The sequence below is a fragment of the Sander lucioperca genome, chromosome 11 (assembly GCF_008315115.2).
Source record: "Sander lucioperca isolate FBNREF2018 chromosome 11, SLUC_FBN_1.2, whole genome shotgun sequence".
NCBI lineage: Eukaryota > Metazoa > Chordata > Actinopteri > Perciformes > Percidae > Sander > Sander lucioperca.
Window position 1 is genome coordinate 3,243,438 of NC_050183.1, and position 12,916 is coordinate 3,256,353.

Here is a 12,916-nt window from a genome sequence, read left to right on the forward strand (position 1 = left end):
GTTAACCTCAACATGGGCCTTCCCTGCAGACTGCAGCAGTGCACACATGCACTCGTCCCCCCTCTAACAAATTGTCCAGGACCACAAGGAAGCACATTCCAACTCTGGACGCCTCCTGCCCCGGGGGCCAGCGCCTCTAAACCGAGACATCTGTGTCAGAGCCACCATCACGCTGTGACACAGTCAAGTTCTTTACTGAGGACTAGTTATCAAAACAGTCCACCTTTTGGTTTGATACAGACTAAAGTGACCTCTTCCATCATCAGCATGTCTCCTGTTTAACACCAAGCTCCTATACCTGCTCACACACTGCAATCTAATCTGGAGAAAGGTGTAATCTGAATGCCTTAAATGTAAATATTACTGAATCAGACTTTTGAATATTACTGAATTTGACTTTATGTGGGTCTATATCACAGGAGACGTGCAGGAGCAAAGTGTGGTCTCCTCCTTCCCTTTAGGTGTATCACATGATGTCTTATGGTTCTTCATTAGGTCACAGATGCACCGGCACACGTCCCAGTTGCAAAGCATACCAACACTCACCATAGGGGGAGGCAGCTGAATAAATTAGACCTCAGCCTTTCAGTCATAACCCCTTCTTGGTAAGTGTACTTCAAAACAATAGCAGGAGGGTGGGGGCTGTAACAACAGAGGCTTTTAGGCTTCTTCTTATCAGCATTTAGGCATCTTATCAGAAATGATCTCTGTCCATATTAACACGTCTGACAACGCATATCAAATGACCATTCGCATACACTAGGCAAGCACATGCCGGTGTAAACAGGAAGGAGTTTGTCTAACGTTACTCTGCAGGTTGAAAATCGTGGATGTATTAGTAACAAAAAAACAAACAGAAAATACTTCTGACGAAAAGTAGGACCAGGGATTTATTTGCTTTGACCGACGACGAGGTGGAAGTTACTCAAAAGGTATGTAAGCCTACCTAACCAATAAGACTTTCAAAAGTTCTCCGTTTCTGCCCGTCCAGACTACAATGCAACCCCGGAGTTTTCAAACTTAAATAGGATCCAAATGTCTCCATTTTAGGGGCTCTGAACGCCAGAGTAGTGTGGAAACAAGGTGTAAACGTAGCAAACGATATACGTTTTAAAACAAAATTGTATTAGTGTGGCTGTAGCCTTAGATAAATGACATCATGGCCGCACTCAAAACCAGTTTTCCTCCACTGTAAAAAACAAAACACAAAACTTGATGGAATGTCAGTTTGAGGAGTTATTAAACCCTATTTAGTTGTGTGGTTTATTTCGAAGATATCGCCTCTTCTCCTACATTTCAACTTGCGACAAAAAAGTTAATATTTTTAAGCAAACAGACGGGTCCTTCAAGTGCTCAGGGAAAAAAAAGGAAACTTGAACAAATACATAACGTTTCCATGACAATTGGGCAATCTGAGGAAGATTGTGTGGATAAGATCAAAAGCCCCGGACTGCTCCTAAATTGACCTTGTGGTGAGACTGTTTAGTACAATTTTCACACTGACACACACACAAAAGTCTAATTTCTTACCACAAACATTTTTTTTTTTTTTTTTAAACGGGACACAAGATTCAGGTTTTGCAATGAAATCTTTCCTTGTTAAGTTCCGAGAGGTGATGTGTGAAACTAGTAACCTAAATACCATTAACAAGCCGTCATGTTCCAAACAAATGACCTAAAACCTTAGTATTACAAGAGAGCAGTTACACAATACATAAGAAATACTCGGTATTTGGTGACGCACACTTAAATTGCCCATGAAGACTTAAATTTGCATATTGCACTAAAAGAGTCACACAAGAATCTTCAAACAATCAAGTCTCCGTCTGTCTGTCTTTCACACGTGGCTGGCTGAGGACCTAAGGAAGTACAGGGTTGAGTGCAAGCTCTTGAGATCTATTACTTGCACATGTGCGACCTGCAAATTTGACAACATTGTTTTTTAAATTTCATGTTGAAAAACGAGGAGGAAGCGAGTCTGCCAGAGTCGGCCAATGTGTGTGAGGGGGAGGGTCCGTGGGTAACTTCATCTACACTTGCGTGTCTCGCTTTCGTGGCGTCACACTTATCGTCCGTAAAAGTTAACCAATGGCAAAACATGCACATGCTGTTGCACGGCGCTGTTGTTACCATGTTTCCGTGAAAATCATGATGGTGCAGTCCATAAGCCATTTATCAGTGGTGATCCGCAGCCGAAGTTCATCCATTTAGTTTGCTAAAGACTGTACACTGACGAGGAAAATGCTGCGTAGTGATAGCCGATAAGGAGTTAGTCCTCCTCTCTTCCCCCCACTTTGTTTACGGTCTCAACCCCGTCTGCGAGCACTTCTGGTCGGCGGAGACAGGTTGGTAGGTCCTCGTCAGAGATCTACGTGAGATATTTATCGATAGTGTGTTATGTACACACTGTGTAATGTATTTGGGGGTGGACCCCTATTAAAAGTTCAGGTGGTAACTTTAATAAAAAATAAGTTTTTGTCATTTGCTGAAACAGTCAATATCCTGACAGTAGTACATGAGACAGATAATCTGTGACAAAATCACAGTGAAACAGTGTCAATAACTACTTGTGAACTCTGATCAAACTGACAAACTAGGCAGCACTGATCAAATATGAATCCAGATTCAGTTGCTGCATTGCCTATTTCTCGCCTCAAATGTTTGTAGAAACATATTTTAGTATACCGTTTAACTGTAAAATGAGAACGTTAGCTCCAGCCAGTCGGCTAGTGGGCGAGCTTGGTATTGGCTCCATTGTTTTCAACATGGCGGCGGGGTCACAAACTTTCTCACTTTTATTTTGAGGTAGTCAAAGAAAATACATTGTGTACGTCAGTGAGCTTGACCCTGACCGCTATCATTCATAAAAAATTACAAAACAAGACAATGATCATTTTCTGGCATTTCTTGACAGCGGATCAGTTTGAAATATTACTGAGAATGGAACAAGGAGCAGCCACAGTAAGTTGTTGTAACCAACTACTTTCACTTTTGCAGACTCATGCCGTGTGCAGCATAAAATCAGATCATGGTTGCTCACAGAATGATGAAAATGGAAAAAGGTCACATACTGCCTGACTTCTTTATTCAAACAACAGATGTTTGTTTTTCTGCCCCCAGTATTCTCAGATGTATATTATTAAACCACATTTGTGACAAACAGCGCTAAGTAAAATTGTAATTTGCATTGCTAGGTGTCTGAAACTAGGAACCTGAATGCCATCAACATGCTCGTCAGGATGCTAACAAATGACCTGACAAGGTAAACAATACATAAGGGATACTTTAAATGCAATTCCCCATACATACTTAAATTTGCATATTGCAATAAAAAAGTCACAAAACAAAGAATCTTGACTAGCCACTTATGTCCCTATTGCACTGGAAAGCTTTAAACAATGGTGAGAATTGCAGGATGCTGGACGTATGTTAATATGTGCCTCTGAACATGTTTCAGATGCTGTATTGTTGGGACCTGCTGTCTACATAAAGGGTGGTCCAGACTGACACAATGGAAACTAAACAAAATAAGACAGACCTCAAATACCCCTTGTCTGGAGATGGAGGTTTTATTTTTCCAGCACTAACTCAGAGTCATGAGAAGGTGTGTCTGCTGCCCCCAAGCTTCCTTGGAAACAGACCGAAGGAACTGTCCCATGCTGACCCTTGCCTGTTACATAACCCCCAGACTTGTGCACAAATATCTCGTTCTGCATCCCCACGTGACATATTTAAAACCCACCTTCCTGTCTTCCCTTAAGACATGGACACCTCTAGCAGACCACTTAGTGGATGAACCGGACGTTAGGGAGCATGAGAAGGAAACAAGGCCCTCAGGGGCTTAATTATAAAAAATAAAAAAAGATCTGAATTCATGAGACATCATTATTGTTAATTTAAATGGCTTATGGAAGACATTGTTATTTTAGCCTTTCTAGAGGCTAAAATAACGGATGTTTCGTTAATGGTTGCCGAGCCACCCTTACAGCTCCTGAATAAATGACAGAGACACAGTTTAATGTGGCCATCAAACTACATATGCAAACACAGTGGGGGATCCAGGGCAGGGGTCCCCAAGCCTTAAATAATCAGTGCCTAAAACCAGATCTTCAGCATGCACCATGTGCCTCCATATCACATTTCACTACTTTTTCCTTTGCCTCCCTGAGTGATTTAGGCCTGTGCCACTCGTTTGGCTCAGTGTGGATTAAGACCCACTGAAATGTGTTAAAAGTACAACCGTTACTTCTGAGGCTTTAATGGGGAAATCCTGGCACCTCACCGTTAATGAGCCTCTGTATTCAGCAGAGCATTTATCACGGGATCAAGGACTTAGCCTCATTTGGGCTTCCTCTCTGAAGTGCAGGGTTTGGGTCAGGCTAATGTCATTAGGCACTATGCTGCAAAAACACTGGGCCTGATGCATGTCTCAGTTGTTGTCTTGGGCTTCTGCCTGGCCTTCGCAAAGCTTGAGCAATCATGACTTTAAATTACACAGCAGAGATACAGCTTAAAGCTTCTTAGATCTTAAAGATTAGAAATGGGGTTTGGAGGGTCAACAGTTTGAAATTGAAATTGAGGTGGAGGTGAAATGCGAAACTTGCTCCCCTTCATTAACTATTCAGGTGCCTATTCGTGCAGTGATAGACAACGTGCTAGTCCAGAAGGGATGTTTAATGGAGAACAGTAGACGCCTATGGTTATATTAGGCATCTCCCAGGTGTGAATGACTTTAACTGACTGAGTGTGAAGTCAGACGATGCTGAAAAAAGGGGCATGTGTGCTCAGTAAATAAAGGTCAAATGCCTGCAGTTTCCAAAGATAAAGTTGACATGATGAAAATGTTGCCTTTATACACTGCCGTCTATGAGACAGTAGGTCTGTTGCATAAGCAGTAAAAATCTTTGCCATCCATCAATTCCTCCCTGTATCTAAAAAGAAGTTTCCTTAAAGGCCCTGGACACCCACACAGGTGTTTTCAGTTAACCTGGTAGATGAGGCCACTTCCCAGGACTGTGTGGGTGTGTGTAGACTGACTGGCTGACATCTTCCTGAGTCTCCTGTTAGCTTTGTTGCACCTGTTAGGGCAGGACAAATGACAGCCTTATCATTGTTATTGGTAGAAAAGATTTGTGACCTAATAAATTCCCATCTAAGCTCCGGCCCACTTCAACCTGAGCAGAGGTCTAATCAGCCAGAATAACTGAAATCACCTGTATGGGTGTTCAGAAGCTTTAAGTTTGAGATGAGAGCTCTGCACAATGTCAAGTCACGTCATGTCCATCAAGGTTCTGCAGTTATGTGATTTCGCTGGAGGGGGGGACCTTCTGTACAACCGCTGAGTAATCCGTTCAAAATTATGTACCTACCGTTGTGTGCTTTTAAGAAAGACACTGAAATTGAATTGGGCTAGGTTCTCTGAGGATATGTTTCACGGCCTGTTAGTAATTACAGTGCATTTCTGTGTGTTTTTAATTGATTTTAATTGAAATCTATGCAAAGAAAAAAGGCCTATTTATTTTAATAACAGATGTTGAATGAACCCGTGATATTTTCTAAAAGCAGCATCATTTTATTAAAGAATTTCACTGCTGCGTTTTTTTTCTCCTATCAGCACATCATGAGTGCAGCTCTCCCACGTTCAACTTTCCTCCGCCTTGTTTCAATAATGCAATGTTTGTTTCTGTGTCATAAACAGTGGCCGCATACCTGGTCTGGATCAAATAACTCTCCGTGGCTGAGCGTGGGGCCACTAATCAAGTTTGCTCAGTCGGAATATAAATCTGTCGTTTCTTTTTTGTCCTTAATCATAAAGTTGATCATTGTGGACTGAGGGCAGTAAAAGGGCTGCTGCGGCTTTCGTTGAGACCAATCACAGTCTCACAATGATTCCATTCAGCAGACCAACAAATTGCTTTCCTGGAATGTTTACAAATGCAGAGTGTAACTTATAATTAAGTTTGGCTAAAATAAATGAATATCTCGTTTGTCACGTTATTAACAAGAGGAGATTTGAGCAGAGCTGTTTGGGATCAAATAAAGGGCAATAAAAAAAAATTGAAATGACGATCAGAAATCATCAGCCTTTAAACCTGTACAAAAAAAACCCACTGCATTGGAAATTTAAGACTGGGAATGGGTAGAACAAATTTGTAGTTGTAGAAATATTTAAGAATGTTAAAATACAATTTGTGCAATCACAGTTTCTCAAAGCTCAAGGTGACGTCTGACCAACAGTCCAAAACCTAAAAGATATCCAGTTTACCATCATAAAAGACTTTAGGCCCTGTTTTTACAGCCAAAATCAATCACACTAAATGTACTTCTTTTTTTTTTTTAAATATACTTGTAGTTTCTGCTTTGAATCTGTACCCGGATGTTTACAAACTTGAATTTGTCATGCAGAGTCTTGTCACAGTACAAAGGGTGATAGGGTGATTGAAATTCTGAACATTATTAACAAGCTCTAAATCTCTTTGACCCGTATTTGAGCCCATAGTGCTGCAGCAGATGTGGCATTGTAAAGACTAGTGCAGTGCCCATTTGGAGTGTGTGTCTGTTCAGAAAGGGCCAATTGCTTGGTTCCCAGTATTTTTTCCCCACAACTTTATCTAACTATAAGCGCGGTTCAATCAGTGTAAAAACAGGAATCGTTTGTGGTATACATGTTGCAGCATGGACCGTTTTAGAGGTTGCACCTAGAGGTATCAGAGCAGCCATGTGTGTGAGCCCACTTGTATGCCAGAAAAACGGTAAATAAACTATCGCCCGTTGGGTGACTAAACTGATATTCCGGATTCTTCGTGAGTGTCCAGAATATAACATGGTGGCAGTGGTAGTGAACTTTGGTCATGTTATGAGAAAGTCACGTTAAGATAGTAGACTTCGCTAACCCCCACTCGGCTGCGGCTCATCAAGAGATCTGGCATGCCCCCTTTTTTTCATCTAGCCGCCACACTTCCAGGTAACGATGTGGCCCGGGTAGGGAAAGGAGAGAGCCCGGTTCAACCTGCTGGAGAAACCAGGCCGAGAGAAGAAGGGAGCTGGGATCAGCCTTAAACAGCGTGCAGCATGGACGGAGAAATGTACGCAACCGCCGGCAACAAAACGCGTTGGAGAGCCCAAGAGCCCTGGCGTTCATCTAACATGTGTCTGTATACGATTGTATTTGAATGTAGGGTAGACAGCAATCAGTTTTTGGCGGATGACCACTTTTTGGCATATGACGCCGGTAGCCGGTGAATCACAAATCAATGAGCCTTCTAGTTCTAGGAATGCAGCAACTCCCCACCACCGCTGCTGTACTGTGCATGTGTGGGGACACACGCACAGAGATATCCCGATTTATAGATAGATCAACAGGTAAGCATGGTTCGATGACAACAACATAGAAGAAACTTGCACCAAACAACACGGCTTGTTGTGCAAAAACTACAAGTGATGTGAGAGTACGCTGCCCAGCTGAGGTTTTACCTTTTTCACAAAGCAATAATTTCCAGGAATCCTCCTTAATGCCCTTAAACTGTTTATGTGCAATTAACTTCTAACAAGTCCAACCTTGCAGGAAGGCTAGCTCAGGACAAAGGTAGCTGGAATGAGGCGACTTTGTCAGGTATTCCTGCGGTTAGTTAAACAGTTTTGAATAAAGCTGAACTCTTAGTCACAGAGCCCATTGGCAAACATGAGCTGGATGGGAAATAGAAAGAATCGTTTATCCAACTGCAACGCCTCACACTTGCTCAACTGCTACTGTTGTTTTACATCAACATCCACATCTCGGGCGCCCAGATAGCTCAGTTGGTAGAGCGGGCGCCCATATATAGAGGTTTACTCCTCGACACAGCGGGCCCGGTTTCGAATCCGACCTGCGGCCCTTTGCTGCATGTCATTCCCCCCTCTCTCTCTCCCCCCTTTCATGTCTTCTTCTCAAAATAAAGGCTGAAAATGCCCAAAAAATAATCTTAAAAAAAAAAAAAAACTTCCACATCTCATACGGATTGGCTCACTTTGAAGAAGAATATAGTCATATGGACGTTGGTACATCACATGCTCACTGCAGTGCATTACAAACAGCTCTGAACTCGTGACAGTAAGGTCTCTTCTTTTCCACTTATTGTCTTCGTTTAGTTGCCAACAGCTGTAACAAATCATTTTATCCTTTAGCCTTTTATCATGCAGTGATCAATGTTAATTACATCAAATACTACATATGACAAATCTCTCTTTGATTACAACTGTGAAATAACAATTGATTAACAATTTAGATGAGAGACCAGTTTGGTCCCAGGAACAACCACGGGCTGAAAAGGTATTATAGGTTTATTACACTTGGAAAAATCTAGCTGAGTGAATCCTCTAGCTAGAACAACACATCCCACTGGCTTATTAAGTAAAACTCCAAAATGAAAATGACTCTAATTTTCCTGCCAATGCTCAATGGAATTCCAACGTCCTTGAATCCAAACTGGGAACTGTTGCCTTGGAGTTCTTTGATCATTATCATATAATTGTATGACTTGACAAGCCAACCACATGTTCTTAGACATAGAAATGCTGCCACCTTAACTTCAAAGTTTGTTTGCTGCTGTTTGTTGGTAGCAATTTAACTATCCATGGCAGGGAGTCAGGACCTCAAACAGCCTCGATGAGACAGCACATGGGAACAAAAAGCTGTTTTTTGCACTCAAACCACAAATGTATTTATTACCAACTCAAAACCAACTGGTATTCATTCCTATAGTACGGATGTGTCAACAGGTACTTGCATGTTTTAGAATAATTAAAAATCCATTGATAACCTTAGTTAGCCTAAGTGCTCAATTCTGATTTATTGCTCCGATCTAATTTTGTTTGGCTGTTCATATTATTTATTAAATGTGGCCCATTTCAGATGCCAGTGTGAACAGTTCAGGGTACTGAACTGACCCGCATGCGCAAAAGGACAATAACAAGGATGTCACATGCAGCGCGCTGTCGTACGGAAGTATACATGGAAGCCAATGAAGTCAGCATTTATGGTTTCATTTATAAGTTCATGTGCAGTGGAAGCCTGCAAATTTGTGAGCAGATGATAACGCGGACTAGGATGAGGAGAAAGAGAGCCACATTTTTAAGATGGCTTTTTGTGGAGCAATGGCGGTTGCTCCTGTATGGAGGTAGCATAACTGCATAAAACATATTTGTATGTGAGGGCGCCCAGATAGCTCAGTTGTGGCGCTTTTCCATTACATGGTACCTGCTCGACTCGCCTCGACTCTACTCGTCTTTTTTGGTTTTCTATTACGAAAAAAAGTACCTGGTACCTGCTAACAGGTACTTTTTTTAGTACCACCTCAGTCGAGGTTCCAAGCGAGCTGAGGCGATACAAAAAGGTGACGTGAAAGCGACAGAGGAGAGTGTCCTGAACAAACGCGCACAATTTCAATAGTTTAGCCAGCTGTGTTTTTTTTTTTGCTGTCTCCAGCTTCATTTGAAACAAAATGTGTCTTCTGGCTGTGGCAACAACAACACACCTTCGACGTTCTGTGTGTCGCGTTAGGTCACGGCAGTTTACTGCGGCGCCACTATGACAACCAGCCACGCTGAGGCGGTACTAAAATCTGCAACGGAAAACGGACACACAGTGCGTCGAGTCGAGGCGAGTAGAGTTGAGGCTAGTCGAGCAGGTACCATGTATTGGAAAAACGCCATTAGTAGAGCGGGCGCCCACGTATAGAGGTTTACTCCTCGACACAGCGGGCCCGGGTTCGACTCCGACCTGTGGCCCTTTGCTGCATGTCATTACCCCCTCTCTCTCCCCTTTCACATCAGTCAGTCAGTCAGTCAGTCAGTCAATCTTTTTACCCCATTTTTTTTGTCCAATTCAAACTTTTTACGACCAACAAGTAGTAAAGTGATTCCTTTTTCATAGTTGGCATGATCTCCGAAATCCGTGCAGCTATTAAATCAAATATAATTTTGTAGCAGCGTTTTCTCCGTATTGTTATCTTTGCAAAGAAGTGAATGTCACTCCCTGTCTGTATAACATCCTTAATTATTGAGGAATGTTGAGTCATATTCCCTGAGGCTGCAACTAACAATTTATTTCATTACTGATTAATCTGACAATATATTTCTCAGTTATTTGTTAAGTCTATAAAAACTGTGAAAATGCCCACCATAATTTCCTAAAGCTATCTTTAAATGGCACGTTTGTCAAACCAGTCCAAAAATCAATTTAATTCAATTTACAGTAATATAAAACAAAGAAAAGCAGCAAATTCTAACATCAGAGAACCTGGAAGCAGCAAAGCTTTTGCATATAAGCTTGAAAAATGACTACAATTGTTGCAGGTTATCTATAAATGTACTAATTGTTTCTCCACTAATAGTTTTCCACTTCCCCGTGTCAATGAATCCAATCCAAATCCGAGAATACAAAACAGACTTCAGATAATGTGACATAATACAACACAACCTCTGTCATGTTATCTCACTGTGATATGCTATTTGTAGGGATGTAACGATCTGATTTGATTTTAAGTTCACGATACGATTTTCTCACGATTTCTTTTAACAGAATGAAATTACTGAAAAATATTCCTTTATTTATATAAACCGTGCAAAACAGCAGATGTGTCCTCTAATCAAAAGTACAACTGAAATAGTATTTTATCTTAAATAAATAAAAAATGAAAGATTAAAGAAAGGCTTGTTTTTTGCTAAGACCATCTGGTTAAATGTAAATGACTTATTTAAAATGTAGTAACAATAACTTTTTTCACCAGTCGTTTGCTGTTAAAACGACAAAAAGAAGAAACACTAGATGGCTGAAAGGGTATTTTACAAAAACATTGAACGCAACACAAGCTTACGGAGCCAGACCCAAACACAACACAAGTCCCGTCACTGTTGTTTATCCACAACAGCGACGTGTGTCCATGCTGTCTGAAAGTGCAGCTAGTAGTCTCCTCTGTGTCTTTAGCCGCAGACTTTAAGCCAGCTAGGGTAGGCTAACGTTACCTGCTGTATGTTAACTAGTGTCACGCCCTAGGATGTTTAAAAATTGCATCGCGGTCAACCGGTTGTAATCTTTACACATTTAAATCAATATTTAAGTGATTCACTATGCACCATTACATCCCTAGCTATTTGCAGTGCTGAAACCCCCTGGCACTGTGCCGAACACGTCATAGGGGCAAGAGAAACTCGAGCACCGGATCCTCGAACTGGCAGAACGTAGGCGCTCCAAGTGTCATAGCAAGTGTCACAAAGCCCAGGCGCTTCCTACAGTGCCATGCTTTCACCATGCATTACACACTCGCAGCTGCGGAAATGTCCAGCTTGACATGTCATTTCATTCAGTAGTTGGTCTCAAAAGTAGAGATAACGATGCATTTGTTTTTGAATATAACAATGAAGCTGCTGCTGATCTGCTGAGAGCAGAATGTTTTTGCAACTACCTACAATCTTCATGTGGTGATTCTTCAGTATGTTTAGTTTTTTCCTCAAGCACTTTATGCTTGTTGTTACAGCAGAAATGTGTACGACACAGGATTTAAAATATAATGAGACACTTATTCTTTGTTTTGTCTCTCTGTTTGGTGTTTACTTGCTTGCTATTTAAATTATTCTTACTTACTAAATCTCCCCAAGTCCAAAGAAATTATTTCAACTTAATGTTTTTTTAACCAAGGCTTATCCACCACAAGGTGAAATCCTCATCTTAAAAACTATAATTTTACTTTTTTAATTGTTTTTCATCAAATAAAAAATGTTTATTTTGAGTCTAAAGACTTAATGCAGCTGTGATCAGGTGGGAACTACAATAACATCTGACTTTAACTTACAAACAGTGCAAGTGGAACTGAGAATGTCAATTAAAAACAAATTAGGACTCCTGTGGAAATTGATGACAGAGTAACTGGCGTGTTTTCAGAAAAATGACGCTACAAGACTCAAACAGCTAAACAATGAGTCAAAATGGACATTTTCTTGCAAGGTGCGCAGGGTTGCAGGATCTGGTTTAGTCAGCCAGTCCAGGCCACACACACCCACACACACACAAACAAACAGACACACACACACACACACGTAAACACACCCGAGCTCATACCTATCGTTGACAGGCTTTGACCCTCGTAACCTGCTAGGCCGGAAAGCCTGGTAGAAAGCAGTGGACGGGTTCCTGCGTTTAAATGGGGGAGGAAACAGAGACAAGAGAAACATGAGTAAAGGAAAGGAAAGGAAACATGTATGCCGGGAGAGAGAGACATGAGGGAAAGAAACTGTGCTTTGAGAGGGAAAGAGATTGTGAATGAGCGTAGAGGAAGATCCTGGACCACACTGAGAGGTCAGAGGAAATGATGATACGATCCAGATTGCCCAGCTCTTTGCAGGAATGACACGATCACCATGAAGACCAAGCGCACTATGGCCATATTTACTATGTCTAAAACCATTGCATCTCTGACTAGTTGCATTACAGCCAATCACTTTCATGTCCATCCTGTATCAATTTCTTACCATTTAAAACCCCTACCAACATCTGGTTTAATTAACAGATCTGCTGTAAGATGTGGCAATAACATCTGTACAATTCATCCATAGAGGATTATTTCTAGCTGACTCTAGTATAGACTCAAGTATATTAAAATAATAATAATAATAATAATAATAATAATAATAATAATAATAATAATAATAATAATAATAATAATAAATGTATTATTGTTGAAATAATGCAAAATGTTTGTTTGGTGCTATAAAAATCTGGGTGCATCTGTAAAACCCAGAAAAAGAATAATGGCAATCAGCCAGGTGTTTTGGGCAATTAATTCCCTAAACTAGAAACCAAAATGCAAAGATAGACTTACAATTGGACAAAGTGTTCTCATTATCAGTTTCAATCACTTGTAACCCCTAGGGCTTAAACAAT

The 12,916-nt window shown here is 41.0% G+C and overlaps 1 protein-coding gene across 3 annotated transcripts in view; it reads right to left on the reverse strand.

Annotated features, from left to right (window-relative positions):
* tsc22d2 (TSC22 domain family 2) overlaps positions 1-12,916 on the reverse strand; it is a 42,422-nt gene that overhangs the window by 6,667 nt on the left and 22,839 nt on the right. For 2 of the 3 annotated variants that reach the window (XM_031307171.2, XM_031307169.2), the window contains one exon: positions 12,095-12,166. The exons of the other annotated variant lie outside the window; for it this stretch is intronic. In XM_031307171.2, coding sequence (XP_031163031.1) covers positions 12,095-12,166 — 72 coding nt within the window. The remainder of the gene's footprint in view (positions 1-12,094; positions 12,167-12,916) is intronic. 3 annotated transcript variants of the gene reach the window in all.